Here is a 21020-nt window from a genome sequence, read left to right as displayed (position 1 = left end):
AACCAGCTCGTTTGACATTTGAATTGTGGGCTGGATTAACGTTACATATTAAAAATTGTAATTTCATTACTTACATTAAACTGCTTAAATAATTATGTAGTATATGATTCAATAATGTTAATGCTGAAGATTCTGAAATAATGTGAAACAAAGAATATTTATAAAAAAAAAAAATTAGAATCAAACATTATTTGAGATATCTTGCACAATTTGAAAATTGTAATTGACAACATTATTCCCTTGGTTAAAACCCTTAAAAACCTAACTTCTTAAATTACATCTATGGTCAACTACATCTGTACCATTATAAAGCATCTTACATCTGCAGGGATGTATCTTATGATCATAAAAAAATATATCTAAATCAATTATTTTTCTAGTAGAAGATTTAAAACAAGCTCTCCATCATTCACAGAATTGAGTAGTATTGTTTAAAAAAAATTAAACATATATGATATTAATCATGGATTATATCTTATAATCCTACTCCATCAGTGGGCAGACAAAGAGTATACAAAGCTAATTTTTCTATAATATTGTAGCTTAGGTATAAACACAATACACTGGAACAGACTACAGTTAAAATAGTGATACAAAAAAATACTTTTGGGTTTTGTTATTTTTTACAAATTTAAATATCGAACAAAATCATTGATCTTTACTTCTTGTTTTGCTCGAAAAAACAAGTGAATTTCCATTGCATACAAGCAGAGCAAAAGCTATATACAATAATATGAAAGATTCCGAAAATTATTTTCTTGATTATTAGATATGGCTCACAAGGCTGGAGAGATGCCCAATATTTTTCGAATTAATATCACAAACAAAGTTTCCTTGAAGATGGTGATTCCACACCCATACCCTCTCTGGATAAGTAATCAAAAGAAAACTAATGAGAAGTTCACAATACTGTAGAACTTTTCAATCTTCGGCCAAAAAAAAAAAAAAAATGAATATTTTAGATTAAATATTTTTGTTTTTTATTAAGATTACCTCTTGTAATTATTTATATTTCTCTTTGACTGCATATTATTTTGGCTTTTATAACCTCTATAACTAAACTTTGTTAATTTTCTTATAAATTCACAGTACAACTATTCTTTAAACTAATTTCGCATATCTTATTCTTTCACTTATCTTATCAGTTTTGTATAATTATTTTAATACTTATATTTTCCATCTATATCTGTCTTTCAATATTTATTTCTATATTTTCATACTTTATTGGTTATTATCTTGGATTAAATATTCCTGGTGAAGGCTTACAATTTAGACCGAAACATCGACAAACAATAAAAAATAAATTCCACTGCAGCATGTTTTCTTCATCATCATCAATCGGCCCGACAACCCATTACTGGGTCCTGGCCCCCTCAAGCAGCTTCCACCAGTTTAATCTGTTAAGTACAGCTGCTCTCCAATTCCTCACTTCAAGCTGGGTCCTTAAATCCTCTTTAATACCCTCCAACCATCAAAGCTTTGGGCGGCCCCTCAGCCGTGTTCCAGGTAGGCGCTCATTGAGAAGTTTATTTGGGATCTCATAAGTTCCCATCCTTGCCACATGGCCTGCCCAGTGCAGCCTACCAATTCTCACAATTTTTCCAACATCAGGCTCACCAATTGACAAGTAGACTTCCCTATTCGTGCGTCTACTCCAAGCTGAACCATCCTTTACTAGGCTGTAGATGTGTCTGAGTATCTTTCTCTCAAACATTTGGAGAGCCCTTTCATCAGCCTTCGAAAGTGCCCAAGTTTCCGAGGCGTAGAGCAGCACTGGTCAAATTAACGTTTTATCCATCTAGTTTTCGTGGATCTTGATAGTGAGCTACTACTAAAGTGCTGATGCAGTCCAAAAAAACACCTATTGGCCGATGCTATTCGTCTCCTTATCTCGGCCAAAATGTCATTGGTGGCATTAACCTGTGTTCCGAGGTACACAAACTCCTCAACTCGTTCGAAAAAAGTAATGACCAATTTGGAAAAAATCTTCGTTAAAACCTCTTTCTTGACCAGCTATCATATATTTAGTTTTGTTGGTTGCTGTCATAGGCAGATCTAAAATCAACGAATCAGATGATGCGTCCGTATTTGGTATTATCTTCTTATCTAAGCGAGGATATGCCTTAATAGTTCTCTCTAGCAAGTCATAGTATTCTTCCTTGGTTTGCTCATCTGACGTTTCAGTAGGAGCATAGCAGCTGAACAATGTGTAGTTAAGAATTTCCCTTTTATCCTAATAGAGCTCATTCTAGGGCTTATAGGCTTAAAATCAATGATGAGTTGGCTAAGTTTCTTTGCTACAACAAACCCAGTTCCAAAGTGGTGAATCTATTATCACAACTGTAGTATATAGTGTGAATTTTCTTTTTGATAGATCCTGTCCAGTCCATCGGATTTCCTGGAGAGCAGCAATGTCAATTCCGTATCGGTCTATTTCATCTAAGAGCAGTTTAGCTGCTCCAGGTTTATTTAATGTTAAGATATTCCACGATCTAAAGGTGAAGTCCAAAAGATGGGTTCTATGTTGTTTCTTTGTAGACAGTTCGCCTTCTATATGTTGAGGTTTCCTGATAAGATGGTTTAAGAGGAGCTGGGTGTCAGCCAGCTGCCCCAAGTCAGGTGGAGGGGTTGCCTCCTCGGAGCATCCTGACACACTCCCCCATCTGGGGCAGCTACCTAGGAGAGGTGATCCTAGGGTGTGTATTGTAGATGACCTTGGTCTGTAATGTTAGGGGAATGTAGTGTGCTGTTAATAGTGCAAGTGTGTGAGTGTCAGTGTACTGTTCCCCCAACCTAGAGGGCCAGTGGCTATCTGCGGTGGAATGACCGGGTGATGGGGCCACCAACTCCCTACGTGTTTTCTTCACTTACTCCTTTAATGAGATATCTTATAGAGCTTAATAAAATGAAAAGACAAAATAATTTTATTAAATAAATATATCAGCCTTTTATTACTCCATTGAACAGGTTACAGCTTTCCATATAATCTAATTTATATAAATAATGAACAATCTATCTATAACAATATTACATTAACAGCTAATGGTTAAATGAAATAAGGGAAACTAAAGAACATTGATTTGATGAATATTAACAAACAATTTTCAAAAAAGGCCACATGGAAATGTATAGTTTTAAAACAATTTTTATAAATAATTATAACTTTTTTAAATTAAATTCAAATTATATTATTCAACATAAAAATAAACATTTAAGAAATGTTAAAAACGATGAATAAATTAACACTAATATGAATTAAGTGATGTAGGCATCTTATTAAACATAAATCTAAGATATGTAACAAAACAAAATATAATTATAAGAAAAGTTTATATACATCTATAAAAAGACATTTCTATCTACATTAATGTACAAGTAATGAATATCACTGAGTTCTGATATTTGATACAATCAATAAGACAAACTGTTGATTTATAATTCCATTTATCAACAATCATTTCATTTCAACTTGACACTAATAAACAGGCATACCTTTGAAAGCGAATAGGATAATGGTATCATAAATTTGTGTAAAAATTGATTTACTTTTTAATAAACCACTCAATATGAGCCATAAAAAATCACATTTAAATTAATATTATAAATGTAATATAAAATACAGACAGACCAATAAAAATTAAAACTATCTTTAAAGAAATATTTAGAAAATAAATTTGATATTTAAAATATTACTATCCGCCTTAATATTATTAATATAAAAAATATTCATCATAAATTCAACAAATATGACAAAAGTATCTAAAAAACTAATACAAAAATATTATATCAGAGGAACACTACCGTACTAATCAGTTTCAGTGTTATGTTCCAACCGACATCAATATGCTTTTGAAATTAACAATTCAGTCTGGGAATGTTACAAAACTCCTATTTTTTTTTTTTTACATACTTTGAGAATTAGTTAAAAGTAATAATAATTTTCAGCCAGACTGCATAACTGTCTGCAATGTTGTCCAAGAAGATTCCCAGAAATTGCAAAGACGATTTCCATCATTAGAACAGAATGCTCTGAAGTCTGCAAGCAATTTGTTCTGAAATGCCTCATCGCCTATTGCATTTGTTGGTCCTAGCCTCCACCTCCGGCTTACCATATGGTTCCAAGACCACAAGAACCCAATCTATTTATAACAGAATAAGAATAAGCTGTTTAATGAATAATAGTGAAATAATTGATATGTAAATATCATTAATTGTAGATAAAAGTATTTTGGAAACTTATACAATATTTTTTTAACTACTGTGGTGATCAAAAATCTTATTTTTCAAAATGGGAATTACAATCTAAATGGGAGTTATGTGCCAATAAAGTTTAATTTTTTTCTATTTCCAGAATTTCCATAGGTAAGAACCTTCATAGGATGACACAGAAAAGAATAACACAGCATTGAAATCTAAGAATTTACATATGTAACAAGGAGAACTTACATAAGGAAAAAATTCTAACAACAAAATGTAATACATACTTCAATTTCAAAGATTATTTTATGATGAGGTGGTGTTGTAAAAAAAAATATATTTATGTAGACAGTGTTTTTTGAAATTAAGATGACGAATTGTAAGGATCACACAATTACTAAACTGAAGGAAACAAACTTAATAGAAAAAAAAATTGTATTTTTGTTAAAACTATAGAGATTTAGATTTTTATTTATTTTCTACTAAAAAGATTATTAGTTAGCCATGTATAACTAGAGGAAGATGATTCGGATAGCATTCAAAAGAAGCACCCAAAAATAATAACAGGAAAATACCTTTATAAAAAAATCATTTATAATGCACTTATGTTACGACCCAAGTTGCAGATCTTCATCAGGGCTGAGTTTATATGGTTAGGTAATAAACTGAGTTTACAGCAAGCCCACATAAACTCTGCCTTGATGAAGAACATACAAACGCCTGAAGATATAATGTAGGTACCAGATAGGTCGTTTTTTCTGTCACTTTTAAGTACCTTTTTTTATTTTCTCCTTACTTTGTACTTAATTTTTATATTTTCACAGATACAATCCCTAACTATTCTTTTTGTCCTACTTCATGACCATACCTATTTTTAATATTTATGTATTTAGTTACTTATTTATTAACTTTTATCTTTTAATTAGGTATTTCTGTATTAGATTATGCTTATTTTTACTAAGCTACTTTATCGTTTAAGCTATTGATTTTTCAAAATTGTTTCTTTCAGTTCACAATTTTCTTACTTTTTACAATATTTTATTTATCAATCTTGTAATAAAATTTACAATAAAAATGTAAATATAGTTATTTTAAAGGAAATAATACTAAAAGAAAAAAAAGATACCCTAGCTTCATAAGCATGTGGTTGTGGCCCGACATGCCTTGTTATATACTCATGGTGAGGGCTGGTCCCTTCTGTTGTCACCGCGTGCCTTCTCACTGGCCTACTCCGAGGAATAGGGCTCTGGCGGCTATGCTCACACGGCACGGAAGGTATCAAAAGAAAGATGTTCCCTGTGATTAAAGTAATAATTAGTCACATTTAATTTAAAACAAGCTAATCTATTCAATGCATCTTTGAACTAAATTTTAAAAATATTTAAAACAAGATACCTGAAAGGTGGATGTACTGATTATGCTGATGAGAACCTTCGACAGAACATGCAAAGAATCCAAAATTAATTGCGATTGCTTCTTGAAAAAGTACTAATCTTGTAGGCCATGACTCTTCTTCAAATTCTGCAAAGATTAAGAAGTAAATAAAGAAATAAATATATTTCCCCAATTGGGCATTCTGAAACCCTCTCAATAACATGTTCAGTCATCATGGCCTTAGTGAATCAATCATTAAACTAAAGAGGTAGGTCAGTAGGTCAAAGTATAATCTGTTGCCAAGATATAAAGAGCAGATCAAAATTAATCCAGAACATTTTTTTTTGTATTTAGCTGAACTGCATCATTTTTAGAAGTTTCTGATACACTCCTTTCTAAAATATAAAAAAACAAACAGAAATTTATAACTTTTTTTTTAAATACCAGATTTCATAACTTCTTTCTGAATTAGTTAGTGTGCTAGTATCATTTCTCCAACTCAGATTCAATATGAAAAGGCCTTAAAATCAGCTTATCTCAAACATGAAATATGGTACTATTCCTGTTTTTGATAATAACAAAAATTATGAGCAAACTATGGCAAAGATGGTCTGGGTATTGATAAGCATTGAATAAGAAAGCTACAAATAAATACTAATAATAATTTATAAAAGAACTGTTTATGCTAAGGCTTACCTTCAAATAAATAACTTTTACTTCCCATAAGACACTCGGTCTCCAAAGGTACAAAGACAGGTCCCCTCAAAGGATCAGATTTGAGCGAATAAGGAAGAGCAAATGGATCAGCTGGAACCGGGACCATTTGTAATCCGCAAGTTTGTGCTTTCCTTGCCCAACCAAAAACCTGTAATTGCAATTTTAATGTTTAATATATTGAATTGTTGATCTGAAAATATAAAAAAAGTAACAATAAATTTTAACATATAATGAAACCACTTCAGTGGAGTGGTCTGTGATTGAATAAGTGTTAAGTTATGACTTTATCTATTATGCATTTATCCTCAAAGTGGAAGTGTGTAAAACATATAGTCAACTATCGATAATTCAAAATTGAAAGGAACTAGAAATAAATAATTGAGTTCAAATTACCAAGTAAAACAAAAATAATTATTTCAAGATTGAATATGGAACATTACTTATTGAAATATTGCATTTGTTAAAAATATTATGTATATAAAAAATACAAACAGAATCATATCACATTACAAAACTAAAAAAATTGAATATAGTGTTTAGCTTGAATAATTCTTTGAATCCATGATTGAAAGAATTTTCCAATGTTCTGAACAGGCATTTGTGAAGAATGTTCAATGAAACTCAGTCCATCTTTGATACCACAACAATTGGTGGCAGCTCATCATCTTCACTGCCATGACTATGGTCAATATTTGAAATCGCAAAAAATTTGTAATAGATTTAAAGCACCTATAGTCGGCAACTTTTTCAATGAAGAGATTTGAATTCTAGAGACCTATCTGAGATTTCTATAAGCAATACCATAATCCAGTCTTTACTTACCCCTTTGGCTTTTGTAACCTTTAAACAATGTGAAACCATAAACTTGAAAAATTAATCTGCTAGTAAAGGTGCTAACTTGTCTTTATATGCAGTATAAGCATTCAGATCTATGTTTGTATTTTAACCTCAGATTTTTTTTTTTTTTTTTTTAATGATACTGTTATGTTTCTTAAAAAACCTGGAGCAGTGTCCACATAACACAACTTTTAATCAAAATTCACTTTAAAAATTCTAATTTTAGAATATCTTGAACTAAAAATAACGAATATCAACTTTTCTCCCACCAATATTACAACAGTTTAATAAGCGACAATGATACAGTACTTAAAGCAGAAGAGATTGAAGAGTCTCGCCCTTTTCCGATTTGAACTCCTGTCTCTATTTCACCTTTGTTCTCATTTAATAATTTATCAAAACCTTTAATATTTTGTACTTATCCATTGCTAATAATGAGAACTGTTTATTCATTTCAAATAGGCACAATTAAAGGTACTTAAGAGGAAGATTTAAAAAAAAAAATTCATTATTTTACTATTATTAGTAATATCATACTATTTCAACAAGGATAACACCTATGTGTTAATAAAATAATCATTTTTTTGAGAAAATAAAAAATGTGAAAAATTAATTCTATAAAGTGGGAAAAGTTGCTTTCACATCCCTGGTGACATATACCTGCCTTAATTCTGTAATTTCAGTTATGTACTGATTTTTCTTTTTTAACTAGTATGTTCAAACACAGATAGACACATTCATAGAAAGTCCATTGTGTGAAACAAGGTTATTTTGATACAGGGGACTTCAACAAGTATATTTCTGTCAAAAAATTGAATTCAAAATTATGCATGATAGCAATACTTTGCCTTACTATATATTCCATATATAGGTGAATGAAGGTAAAAAGGAATAGAAATATGTATTTACAATAGGTACATATTCAATTCAAACAAAAAAATTCAATTTTTTATTTTATTTTTAACTCCCTTCACCGGTGTTAAATTTAATCCCTGATTTTTCGACCATCTTAAGGGAATTTTTTTAATACTATGATGGGTATACTTTCAACACTACAATCACTGAGCTATTTAACTAAACAGTCTTCAAGATGAAAAAAATAACCTTGGCACACTTACTTTTACGTAGAATGCTTAGGAAAATCTGAAAATTTATGAAGGAATCCTAAAAAACTTAGCTACATCCTTTTTTTTAAATAACACTTTCAACCACTTCCATAACCTTTTTTTAAAACAACATTAATCCTTTTTCAAACTCAACTTAAATTTACTGAAAATAAACTGTGAAGAAGTCCATAAGTGTGGAAAGGAAATACTTGAAAGAGGGGGTAATAAAATAAATTCTTATCTGTAAACCTATGTTATGCAAGGAAAAGTTTGATTTATTGATAAACATATTCTTATATCTTTTAAGATTTTTTAAAAATAAATTATGGATTTTAGATATATCAAATAGTAAATAACTCACCAAATCGGCAACAATAGCTCCAGAAGCAGCAGCCCATTTTATTACCATTTCATAAGCTAGGTCAGGCCTGTAACAGGTGTGGTATTTCACATGACCCCATTCAACTCTGTCACTTTTACCATTTATATCTATCTCTAGGTGGCCTTCTTTGTACAGTGGACCTGCAAAGAATAAATGAAATGATAACTGTAAGAATTCAAAATTCTGAATGAACAAAGGCAAGAATGCCAGAGTTAACCAGTCAATTTAATTTAAGTCAACCTTTTTAAAGCCAAATTAGGATCGAAATAAAAATGCTAGGTTGCTTTATGGCCGAACTTCCGGTCAGTCAATTTTGAAGTAGATTATACAATATATGATAGTTTAAGTGAGCCAAGAAGGCTGTAGAAGTGAGAATGGGGCGACAAGGGGACAAAGGACCTGAGGGGCAGACGAGGGGATTCTTAGTGTGGTGACCGAAAGAGAAGGTTCCTCAGAAAGGGTGCAGGTAGCAGGGATATGGCATTAAAGGTAAAGTCCCAGCATTGGAGAGACATAATGGGGTGACTACGAGTTTTATATGGTGAAAAGGGAAATAATGTTAACAGGGACAAGTGAAGTGTTATTTGGCAATCCTGATATAAAATACAGTGCTAAAGGGAAACTATTGTAAAGGTTGCTAAATCAGAGTTTATTTCCACAGATAAACCATGGATTGTTCCCAATAATAAATTGCGATTTCACCATTAATAAAATTTACAATTATAGTATTTTTATCTTGTATTTATTTTTAGTATCTTATTTTTATTTAAATAAACGTTTGTCTAAGAATTCCAGCTCATACATTTATTACAATTTCATCAAAAAAGTTGGTGTCACCCTCCAGGTATAAACTTGCCTTAAATATGTAATTTCAATTTTGAACAACTTTTTGTTTTTGAGCTAGGCTAACCACACGCGCGTGCGCACACGCACACACAGCTTATTTTGTGAGACCTGGTTATTTGGACTTAGGGGACGTCAAAAACGTGAATTTCAATCGAAATTGGAATTCAAAATTGTTCATGATCACAATACTTCCCCTTGCTACATATTCTAATTATAGGTTAGTGAAAAAAAAAAAAAAGGAACAGAAATATTTATTTACAATAGGTGCATATTTAATTTTTTAAAAAAATTACAAAATAGACAGAGTTTAGGTTCCCCACCCACTTTACATTGGAGAAACATTATTTTAAAAACAATATCTGCCTGACAGTGGTTGAGTCTTGAATCAAATAAATTATTATAAATAAAAACAAATAATATGGATAAAATTAAATCTACCTTTATAATCAGTTTGAGAACATGCGGGACGCAGCCTTTTCATTAAGAATGCTGGTCCTTTTGGAATCTCCGCAGGAGGCTTCACCTCAACTTCAACCCATTCATTCTCAAATCCTTGAAGATCTCCAGCAGGGTCCCCTTCTAAAAACAATTTAGTTATATCATTAAAATAAATTTTTCTGTCATCATTTATGATGAAAAATTTCTTTCTTTCAAAAATGAATTAAAAATTACCTTTTGAATCATCCTTAGTAGTTTTTACAACATGATACAAGTAAAATCCATATATAAAAGGTAAACCAAAATCTCCTGAAGCATGGCAAATAAGTTTTTCATTCAATATTTCCTAAAAAAAAAAAAATAATAAAAAATTAAATAAAAAAAATTAACTAAATCAATTTTATCATAAAAACTTACCTGCAAGATATTAATTGCCTGTTGCTGGTTAGAAACACCCTCTAAATGTGCTATAAGCCATTGAACTGCATCGGCACTAACAAAAGTATTGGAAGGAAAACTTGGATGAGTGTTGAGAAAACTGATCCCAGAATGAGGGTTCTTCAATGCTTCGACAATTTCATGATAAGGTGTACCTTCTTTTAGTACAACACATTGAGATCTGCAATTCAAAAACATTTAAATAATATCTTCCAATATCATTTTGTAAAAATATAAAATGAAAAAAAAAATTATATTATCTTACGCTTCTTGATCATATTCTCCATGATCAATATCGGAAACTAGAGGGATTATTGTATCTATTGCAGGTGAAGCTCGACCTCTATCCATTACTTTTGAGCCGGATCTGAAAAATCCATTTTAAAATATTGATAATCATAACATCACAAATATTATATTAAATATTAATGATTAATTTATGTACATTAAATGAAATGTAAAATTTTAGGTACAAATCAGAATCAAAGAAATAAAAGTTATAGTCCAGCAATCTAATTTAATCGTAAAACTAACCAACTCATAAAAGGGTTTTAATTATACATAACTAGAACATGCAAAAGAATTAGTACTAAAAATAAATTGAAATATTAAAAATGAATTTAGCTTAATAATGCTCATTTAAGAATATGAATATATATATTTATTTATCGTAGAAGATGGAACAGCCTGTTAATACAGTTTTGTGGTGTATATAAACTTGATTGTAAATTAATTAATAGCCTCAATTCTTTTAAAAATTTTAATTTTGAGGTTTTACTTTCAAGATACATAGAATTCAAAAATGGAAAAAAAAAACAAAAAAAAAACTGTCTGTCCACCATTGGCTTTCTCTGAAATTACTGGGGAGATTTTTTTTGAGATTAGGCAGCTAAGTCAATATTCCTTGGAACTTTTCATTACCATCCATCTTTTTGTTTCAAAATCACGGTAGATTGGATGTTTCATATCTTATAGTTATATCTCAGCCATTTATGAAGACAAAGGAAAAATCCTCAGAGAATAGAACTTTTTATAATCCACCGACAAAGGAAAAAAAATTAAAGCCCTCTCAAATTTTAATTTTTTACATTTCAAGATACATATAATCTAAAAATACACCAGTTATTTCATTATTTGTTATTTAACTATATAATGAAATAATTGGTTCAAATAATATACCATTCTATAATAATTTGTAGTTTTTTTTTTAATGATTTTATTGCTTCTTTACTATATGATATTCATTCATGCTTATACATTTGCTTGCTTATTTTAAACTGTATTCCAAAAGGCTGCATGTAACATCTCTGTTAATATTATCCACCCAAAAAAATAAAGCTCAGTGCAGAAAACAATGTAATGTTAAAATTGGATAAAACTACCTCCTAATTCTTACTGTAAAAGTTTGATTTTTTTTAGCAAATTCATTTTTTACACAATATGATTGATCTAGTATTTACATACACATTATTAGTAATCACAGATGCAGATACATATTGAATATCATTATGTTCATCTTCAAATAAATTGTTATCATTAACATTTTCAATTATTTATTTTAAAATGTGACACAAAACCTGTTGTATTTTCTACTTTAATAGACTGAACTGGCAGTGGCCTGATGTACAGCTTCAAGCTGTATATCCTTCCCATATTAGCTTCCATTCCCATTATAAATAGGCTAAAGAGTTTCTTAAGTAATTTCTTCTTTTTCTTTCTCCTTTACACCTTAATATTCTGAACTTAGATACCATAAAATATTTCTTTTGAATTTCTCACTTAAACTTCTAGGATGCTTATCATTCATTCAACTTCACAATAAAAAATCTGAGCATGTTTTGTTGTTGCTTTTTCATTATTAGCTTAAGGATTTCAGTAATCATACCTTTTTATCATTGTTAAGAACCAAGGTGGTTTAAGCTAAATTCAATCCTACTCACAATCTAGGAAAATACTAAAAGGAAATAGAATTAATGAGTAACCCTGGTTAAGGTCCAACCAAATTGTGAAAGGGTCATATCTCAAACTCCACTGACTATACCTTCTATAGTAAACATTGTTAGGCTAATTTAGCTAGAATATCCAATACTTGCATACCAGAGTAAAGCTCTTTCAAATCACTGTGTCTTATGCTTCTTTTAAATAAATAAAGGATATTCATATTCAGTAATATTCTCTTATTTTTTTTTTCATGAACTGATAAAGAACAAATATGTAATGGCAGAATGATTTTCTCCAAAATCACCTAGATAGTCTTTCTACATACAGTCGGATGTGGCAATAGAAAGAAATACAATCATGAAAATTGATACCTCTATATTATTTCAATAATCATTTTCATCTCCATTTGTCCTATAACCTAGGAAAATGATAAACATTTTCCATTTTTCTGGTAGTTTTTCTTTGTTCAAAATGAGCGATATTAACTTACATATTTCACCCATGTGTGGACCTCTGTCTTGTTTGAGGAACTCTCATATCTGATTGAGAGGATTTATTGTTCTTTAATTTTATCATAATATGTTAAATATCATCTGTATCAGATAAATTATTATTTTATACATTTATGGGAAGTAAAAAAATAAGCGAAAAAGTAACTAATAAATATAATTTTTTTGTTATCCATATAGCTCATTTTTCAGTTTTTTGTAGAGTATGACTGCATTGAACTTTCGTTTATCAAACACAAAAAATTTTCCCTCTTTATTAATTTTCTTTTGAATCGCATTAATATATATATAATAAAAAAAAAAAATGTGCATTTTACTGTTTTATCAACCACACAAACCATCCAGAAACCTATAATATATGAAGGAAAATCACATGAAACCATTCCAGTGATATCTGTAAACTCTTATAAACTGAATACAAAAGCAGTTCGAAATTAGCACAATTAATGTGTGATCGATTTTTTGAGAATTCATGAGTAAAATGATAAAAGGTTTTATACAATATGAAACTTTACCCATCACCAGAATTAATGTTAGCGCAAAATAAAGCAAAAGCATTAAAATTATGCACAAATTATACTCACTGAATGGGTGAACTAAACTTATCACGACGCATATAAAGACCTTGTTTTTCCTGTTAGAAACAGAGTTTTCAAAACCATAGTGTGAGATTAAGCAAATGAAAACCAGATTAATAGATAAGTATGGAAAATATAGCCTATGACTAAAGTACATATCACCTATTCCTAAACAATAAGCAAGCATATATAATTCAAGTATAAACTTTCAACTTCAGTAGAATATGATTGAATTAAGATGAAAATACTAAGTGTAATCAAAGCACAAAATGGTAATTTGATTGGTTATGAAAGCCACACACAACCTCAAACTATACGCACATGGAAGCGTTAATCAAACCATGCATAAATAGGAAATAATACAAAAAAAAAAAATAACAAACAAAATTATGTCACATTTTCTAAACAAACCTCGGCCTTGGTTTTTCTGGTAACCTATTACTTCCAAGTCTTTCTCGAAAAGGTGAATTGCCGACAACACTGCTCTGAAATGTTCACAATCTGTTTAGGCAAAGGTTCTTAATTTATTTTCTTAATATATATTTATAAATGTATGTAAAAACAAAATCAAATCATATGAAAGAGACTATTAAAAGTTATCATGCAAATCTGTGACTATAGGTAATGTATTACTTTCGCGCTATAACTAAGTTACTCAGAATCCAAATTTTAAGCATGCACTTTCTAGAAAAGGCTGTCTAAACATATCAAAATCAACTAAAAAAAAAAAAAAAAAGCGGACTATGAAAAGTACTATTTTAACCAATAAATGGAAATATTTAATGCAATGAGAAAGAATATAAAGAATAAAGTCATAGAAAAATTAAATTTTGGTATACTCCATGTTAGAAATCTTGAAATAATTAAACTATGAGAGAACAGTAAATTTGTGGATCAATATATTTTGAAAATTTGAAGGGGTGTTTATTAAACTAGCTCTGCATTGCCCTTTTTTTTTCTAAGATCCTGTTAAATTTTAGGAAACTTGCATTAATTGGCTAATGGTATAAACCAATCTATTTATTTATTAATAATACTTCTCTATATAATTTATTTATTAAAAATTTGCTAAGATTATAACAACATAAAAGTTTTATATTGTACATGAAAGTACAGATCCACCTTTAAGCTGGCTAAAGAGCAAATCAAATTTGAAATAATATTTAATTTTTATGAGGTCTCTTAAATCAATCTTTAAATAATAAAAAAGAGTTACACAGTTAGAACTATAAAAGAACAATAAAAAATCAATAAGAGAAGAAACCATATTGCGTCAACCACTTCAAATGTTCTCATGAATATATGAGAACATGTGAAGTGGTTAACTGTAACCTCGAATAAAAGCCTCTTCCACTATCACATATTGTGTACCATAAGACTGACAACACCATAGAAAGACTTCTCTGGTTTTACTGTATGAATTGAATAATAAAAATAGCACAAACATCAGGAAAAAACCTCAAAGATAATGAAAATACATTAAAACATCTAGCATACATACTTAAATAGAGCAACACATCAGCGAGTATAGGCCTCCTCGACTATCTCTTACCAGATGGCTCTGTAGTGCATTCCAGCAGTCCAGTTTAAGGTGTCCTGCAAGGCTCTAGTATCTATTGGACATAACTATCTAATCCATTCTCCTTGTTTAGTGTAGCTCCTCAGTTATAACTTTTTTTGGATCTCGGAGTCATCCTAGTATGTGCGATCAACAAAGTTTTTCCCACTTAATAACTTGGACTATACTGATGCCTTTATAAAAGTCATTTTCTATTTTTCTTTTCATCTATAATTCTCACCTCTACCAGATTCTTCTCAAGACTTCTCTGGTACTTGCAATTTATTTTTTAAGTTAGAGGGAAATGTACCATGAAATCAGAGAGTGAAGTGTAGATGTTGGGACAGGCTTATCTGTCCTAAGATCTTAGTTTCATTCACAGCATATGACTCACCATACAACGAAAAGCTTTAAGATAATCTTACTGATGAGGATAACTTAAACACTGAAATGCTAGTGGAACAACCAATAAGGAGGAGACAATAGAATGGATATTATTACTTCGACAAAACCAATAATTATTAAAGAAAAACAAAAGGGGTAAAAGTAACTTGAAATTAGAAAATGTTCCTGAAACATTAACATAAAATAGGAAATTTATTCCTATACTTTTTTTTTTGTTTATTTATACTACATATTAAAAATTAATTTTGTTAACCAACATAATTTTTTTATTCTTATTGTGATTTTCTGACCTGCATTATGAAAAAAATAAAATAAAATAATTTCAAATAAATACCCTTAAAGAAGCAAACTCGTTTGCTCCTAAAGGGATTATATATTATTTTTCTTTGGATGATTCCAGAACAGGAGTATACCATGGCTTGGATTGGAACTATGACTTCATAAACTAATCAATGTTGTCTATAATCGACTTATTATTGTACAATACAATAAAAGAACTAAAATTCGATTTAAGTTAATGTATTTCAAAATGTAAGAACAATCTACAAAATAGATGACAGATAACCATTATTTAACTTTATAAAAAATAATAGAAACTGTCCAATATCATACTATTTCTAAAAAAATAAAATGGTGATAGATCTTATTATTTAAAGGATGTATTGTAAAAATTTAAATTTAATTGATACACTGTGGGTAATTAAATAATACAAGTATCCATTGATTTTTTTATTACCTTGAGAAAAATGATGCCTGTACTATGCCTCCGCCGATTTAGGTGGTTAGGGACGTTGAGCGCAGAAAGGTCCAGCTAAGGACATGCAAACACTAGCTACTCACAGCATTGTACAAAACATTTGCACGACACACAATTAATTAAGAAATAAACAAAAATTGAACGAAATAAAAGAAGAAGACAAACGTATATATAAAGAGTAGGATTATAACTCCATGCATCATTGTCCTTAACTGAGATGAAAAAAAAAATTAATATATGTTATATCAATTAGTAGAAATGGAAAATAAAACTTATAATCCACTCAATATATGAAAATATAATTTAATGGGTTGGCATATATGTCCTTTTGGGTTTCTATTAAAGTCTCTTCTACAATTATTTTCTCTCTAAGTATATTGTTTCAATTATTCTCCATCAGAAAATTATGCTGAGGAATTTCCCATACAAACCAATAAATAAATAAATTTAAAAAACGAATGTTATATAGCAAAGATGGGTAAACTTTAAAATAGAAAATAGATCATCAATGATACTCTTAGGGTCTGCTCAGATAATTTTAAGGCCAATGTTGATCCGAATGATCAATCATTGCAAGAATTGCAAGACATATCAAACACAAAGGAGAAAATTCATTTGCACAAGCTTGGATACTAATAGAGGTTCAGATATTTAGGTTCTTGAATAGTAATCTACAAAAAAACTAAATTGAATGGGAAACTGTTCATTCCTCCTTCACAATCACATCAAGATTCAAAACTATCATCTCTAACAATACCTACCATAAAATATGCAGACACTAAAAGCATTGGATACAAAACAAAAAAATACACACAGAGACACAGGAAGGGAAATTCTCAAAATACTTTCACTTATAAATATAAATTTTTGATCAAATACTGCAAGACAACCTTATTATTGAAATTTAAAATCAATTATTAGAAAATATAGTCATTGAAATTTGGTTACGGCCAGTGAAAAAAAAAGTTTACCAACAAACTAGATTTTAATGATCACAAAAGCATTCCTGGACTAGGTTATTACTGAGAGTACTTGACTCTTCGAGGGAAAGAGATGCTGAAACACCTCAGAGTTCAGCATGGATACTGACCGCATATCCACTTAGTATAGAGCTATGTGAATATACAGAAATCCTTATAGAATATACAGAAAATACCTAGAATTGAACCCAAAATGCATCATATGTTCTGGCAGTACTGATTTCTTCATTCCTCCTCCTTATTTGGGCAAGGTGTATAAAAGATCAAATATTTATAAAAAATGTCAATTTATCACAAATTTATAAAAATTTGTTACTATCATTATGATTATTCCTTTCTTTCAACATATGTACTTTATTTACTTGTTTGTAATGGAACTGCCAATTTTATTTAATTTGTGGTTTTTCTCTTGCATACTGTTCTATTCAGGAAATATTTATATCAATAGTCCCTTTTTCTAAAAGGGGCTTACTAAATGGAAAAAAAAAAGAATAGCATTCGACCAAACTCCATGGATAAGGTGTCTACAACCATACTTCGAACTTTTAGTGAAAGCTGAAGTTTGAATTTAAAGGAAAGAAAGAAGCAGGTAACACCAAACAATAATCTATATTTTATAAGAAGGATCAAAAATTGTATGAATTGTTAAAAAAGGTTAATTTTCTTCACAAAGACCAAAAAAACATACTTGCCACTCCATTATTTGTTAAAAATTTTCTGTAAAAAAAAAAAAAGAAAAGGTTTTCATGCAATAAAAATATTAATATTCTTCAAATACACGGACAATGTTAAACTGAGCAGTGAATGACAATTGACATCATGCAGTTTTGATAGTAACGACATCTATTAGGTAATACTACATCTATTATTACGAATATTTATAAGAACAGAAGAAAGAAATTTACGACACCCTCAAAAGGATGAAAGTAGTAGGCAGAGTTATATAGTAAAAAGAACTACCGCAAGAATAAACTAATAAAATACAAGGGTAGAAAATAAAAGCAATAAGCTCAAAGCATTTCATAAAATAAAAGTAATATGGCAAAGTGCAAAACATTTTGAACAATACCAGTAACAGGGTTCAACTGTGAACATCAAAAATTTAAAAACAATAATGTGTCCAAAACAAATTCATAAAAAAGATAAAAATTTAATTCTAAAAAAAATTATAAGAAGTACTCTTTACTTAATTAACTGAATTAATTTTTAATTATTGTAAATAAATTATTATAAACCCATTTCTCAAATTTAAATATAGCCAAATCTACTTTAATTAAGTAATTTTGATAACTTTAAGTAAAGTAGAAGGCAAAAACCCCTAGAGATTAAAACAGATATTAAATAGCACGAAAAAATATTTTTTTTAATTAGTGTACGGTCAATAAAACTCTACAAATTTAAGTTTACATGTTCCTAAATTTAAAATCACAAACTTCGAATATGCACACAAAATCACAATCACTTAAGCATCTCTAAAAGACGAACACATTAAGATTGACAAAAAGCTCACATCATATTAAAATAAAGTTAAAAAATTTATTGACCAATTGTTAAATCACCTTATCTCATAAATTTAATCACACTACCATGAATTTGACCATATAAAAGAGTTTATATATCACTAATATATACATTTACAAAACATGTGCTTATTTAATTTTTTAATACTATATTTTTATATTTATAAACCAAAAAAAAAGGAATTATGACCGCCTCAGAGATGATAAGGGAAAAAATATATAATTTATTTTATGTGGCCATGTCTATTTAGGTATACTATTTATACTTAAGAATATATAAAACAAACATCCTAAAAAAATTCGAATTAATTAACAACTTTTAAAGATAAAGATTAAATAATCAATTACCGAAGTTGACATCTCTTCATAAATTGTTATTCTCTAGTTAAAGTGGGATATAGACTTTCCTTTCTTAATTTTCTAATTAGAACACACCTTCATTTTACTGGTTAACAAAGTGATGTAACAGTGACCATTTTACTGTACAAAGTTTTTGTTGCATAGTGGATATGAGTTTTGGGCAATAAGTCACGTATCTCAAAGAAAATAAATGTATTACGTATTAAAAGAAAAAAAAGTTGTATTATGTTCTTCTGCTTAGTGCAAAATCACAAAAGAAACTCAGGAGTAAAAATTATATTTGGAATGAACAAAATTTAGTCATCTTAATGTACTACTGATGTTTTTCAAATTATGATGTCTTTAAAAAATATCATTTTATAATTTTATTATTAAAATTATTCTAAATCTAGAAGTACTGTCAAAGTAGGTTAGTTTGTCTTTTATTGCACTACATTGCTCCAATGATGTCAAATGTTTCATATGGCTGAGTGTGACCCACCAGAGGTAGTGAAAGCATAAAAGAGCTTGGAGGTAAAGAGAACCCTACCTTCCAAAAGGTGGGTGTAAAGTTCAGTATTATACGTTATTTGGTATTTTTCTTTGGGAATAATTTTCCCCATATTTGAAAACGTGTCCTCATATGTGGTTCTAAGTTCCCTGATATTACTTTATATTTTTTTGTTTTTAATTCTTAACATCCTTTCAATACAATAGTAAATTAAAAAATAGTGATTATATAGAATAAAAATTCCTATTTTGACATTTTTTTTATTATTATTATTATTATTATTATTATTTTACTCCACTTTTGTTAAAAGGGAAAATGATTTTTTAGTTTGAAAAAGAAATATTGGCATTTTTCATAAAATTTTTAAAGCAAAAATGTTTAGTTTTTTTTTATTCCTTTGTTTTTAATGGTTCTTCTCTTTGCTGGAATTAGCCATAAATTTTCCTTTAATAACTATTGATTCCTAGATGTTCTTAACGCATTCTAGGAAGTGTGGTTAATACTTTAAACATAACCATAAATTTATCTCCATTTTTTTATTAACAAAATAAAACAAAGAGATATACATACAAAAATAAGGTTTTCTCTTTCATTAATACTCTAAGGAAACTGAGGTATAAATTTCAGACCTTTTTGACTTCTGTAAGTGGTTCAAAATCCACACAATATCAAAAAAGGACCAAAATCTGTTGCAAACTAATCCTCTTTCTTTGGCATTATTTTTTTTAAATGACTACAACTTTAAATCTTTTGGACTTTGACATAGGACTGATAATTCCTGAAGAAGAAATATTACTTATTATCAACTTTCAAGTTCAATAGAATAAAGATGACAGCAACATCTGATAATAACAACTACTTAATTTCGCTGCATTTTCCGACAATGAATTATCAAGAAACTAACAGTTTTTCCACTGTGATAAGCATGATTACAGGCAAATCAGCTTGTCAGTTTGGTAAATACAGATTGGACATTATTTTTATATTTCATTAATTACTAAGGGAAATTAAACTTTGTTTTTGAAATATGCTTTATATGAATAAACATGTTGCATTATTTAAACAGAAATTATAAGAAAATAATTAATTAATTCACACTAATCCCTGCCTGACTATATGAAGAAAGATTGGTGATGGAAAAAGAGAATGGAATAAGGAGATCCTCGACCTATTTACCTTCCTAGTAATTAGGTTCCAAGTTCCATTCATAATTTGACACAGTGTAGACATTGATTAGAGCGTTGAAAAGGAGCGTCTGTATCCCATTTTAAGGTTTTAATATAACACATCTCCTACAAGTTTAGAACATCAATCATCAGCTTTAACAATTAACATAACTTATGGTTCTACAGAAAGTTAAATCATCTGATAAAATCTCTTAGCTAGGATGAACATGATATCGGCATACATTTTTATAGACAGATTTTTAAATTTAAAAAATGAAAAAAAATTAACATAACATATGGAAAAAAAAATCTCCAGGATTTACAAGAACTAAACCAAAGACTTGGTGGTTATTATGCAGAGAAGCTAATAGTTATACCAGAGACGGTTTCTCGTTTAAAAAAGTTAAAAAATCAGAATTAT

General features: G+C 29.2%; 1 protein-coding gene across 1 annotated transcript in view; it reads right to left on the bottom strand.

Moving 5' to 3' along the window:
• Positions 1-3829: 3829 nt before the first annotated feature.
• Iml1 (GATOR complex protein Iml1) overlaps positions 3830-21020 on the bottom strand; it is a gene marked incomplete in the record, with an annotated part of 36351 nt that continues 19160 nt past the window's right edge. Inside the window, 11 exon segments of the mRNA XM_067052780.1 lie at positions 3830-4139; positions 5324-5493; positions 5593-5718; positions 6268-6436; positions 8593-8753; positions 9898-10038; positions 10132-10243; positions 10315-10516; positions 10601-10702; positions 13775-13848; positions 16063-16137. Coding sequence (XP_066908881.1) covers positions 3942-4139; positions 5324-5493; positions 5593-5718; positions 6268-6436; positions 8593-8753; positions 9898-10038; positions 10132-10243; positions 10315-10516; positions 10601-10702; positions 13775-13848; positions 16063-16137 — 1530 coding nt within the window.

Source organism: Halyomorpha halys, unplaced genomic scaffold (assembly GCF_000696795.3).
Source record: "Halyomorpha halys isolate HHAL.00 unplaced genomic scaffold, Hhal_1.1 Scaffold209.1, whole genome shotgun sequence".
NCBI lineage: Eukaryota > Metazoa > Arthropoda > Insecta > Hemiptera > Pentatomidae > Halyomorpha > Halyomorpha halys.
This window is presented reverse-complemented; position numbering and strand designations above follow the sequence as displayed.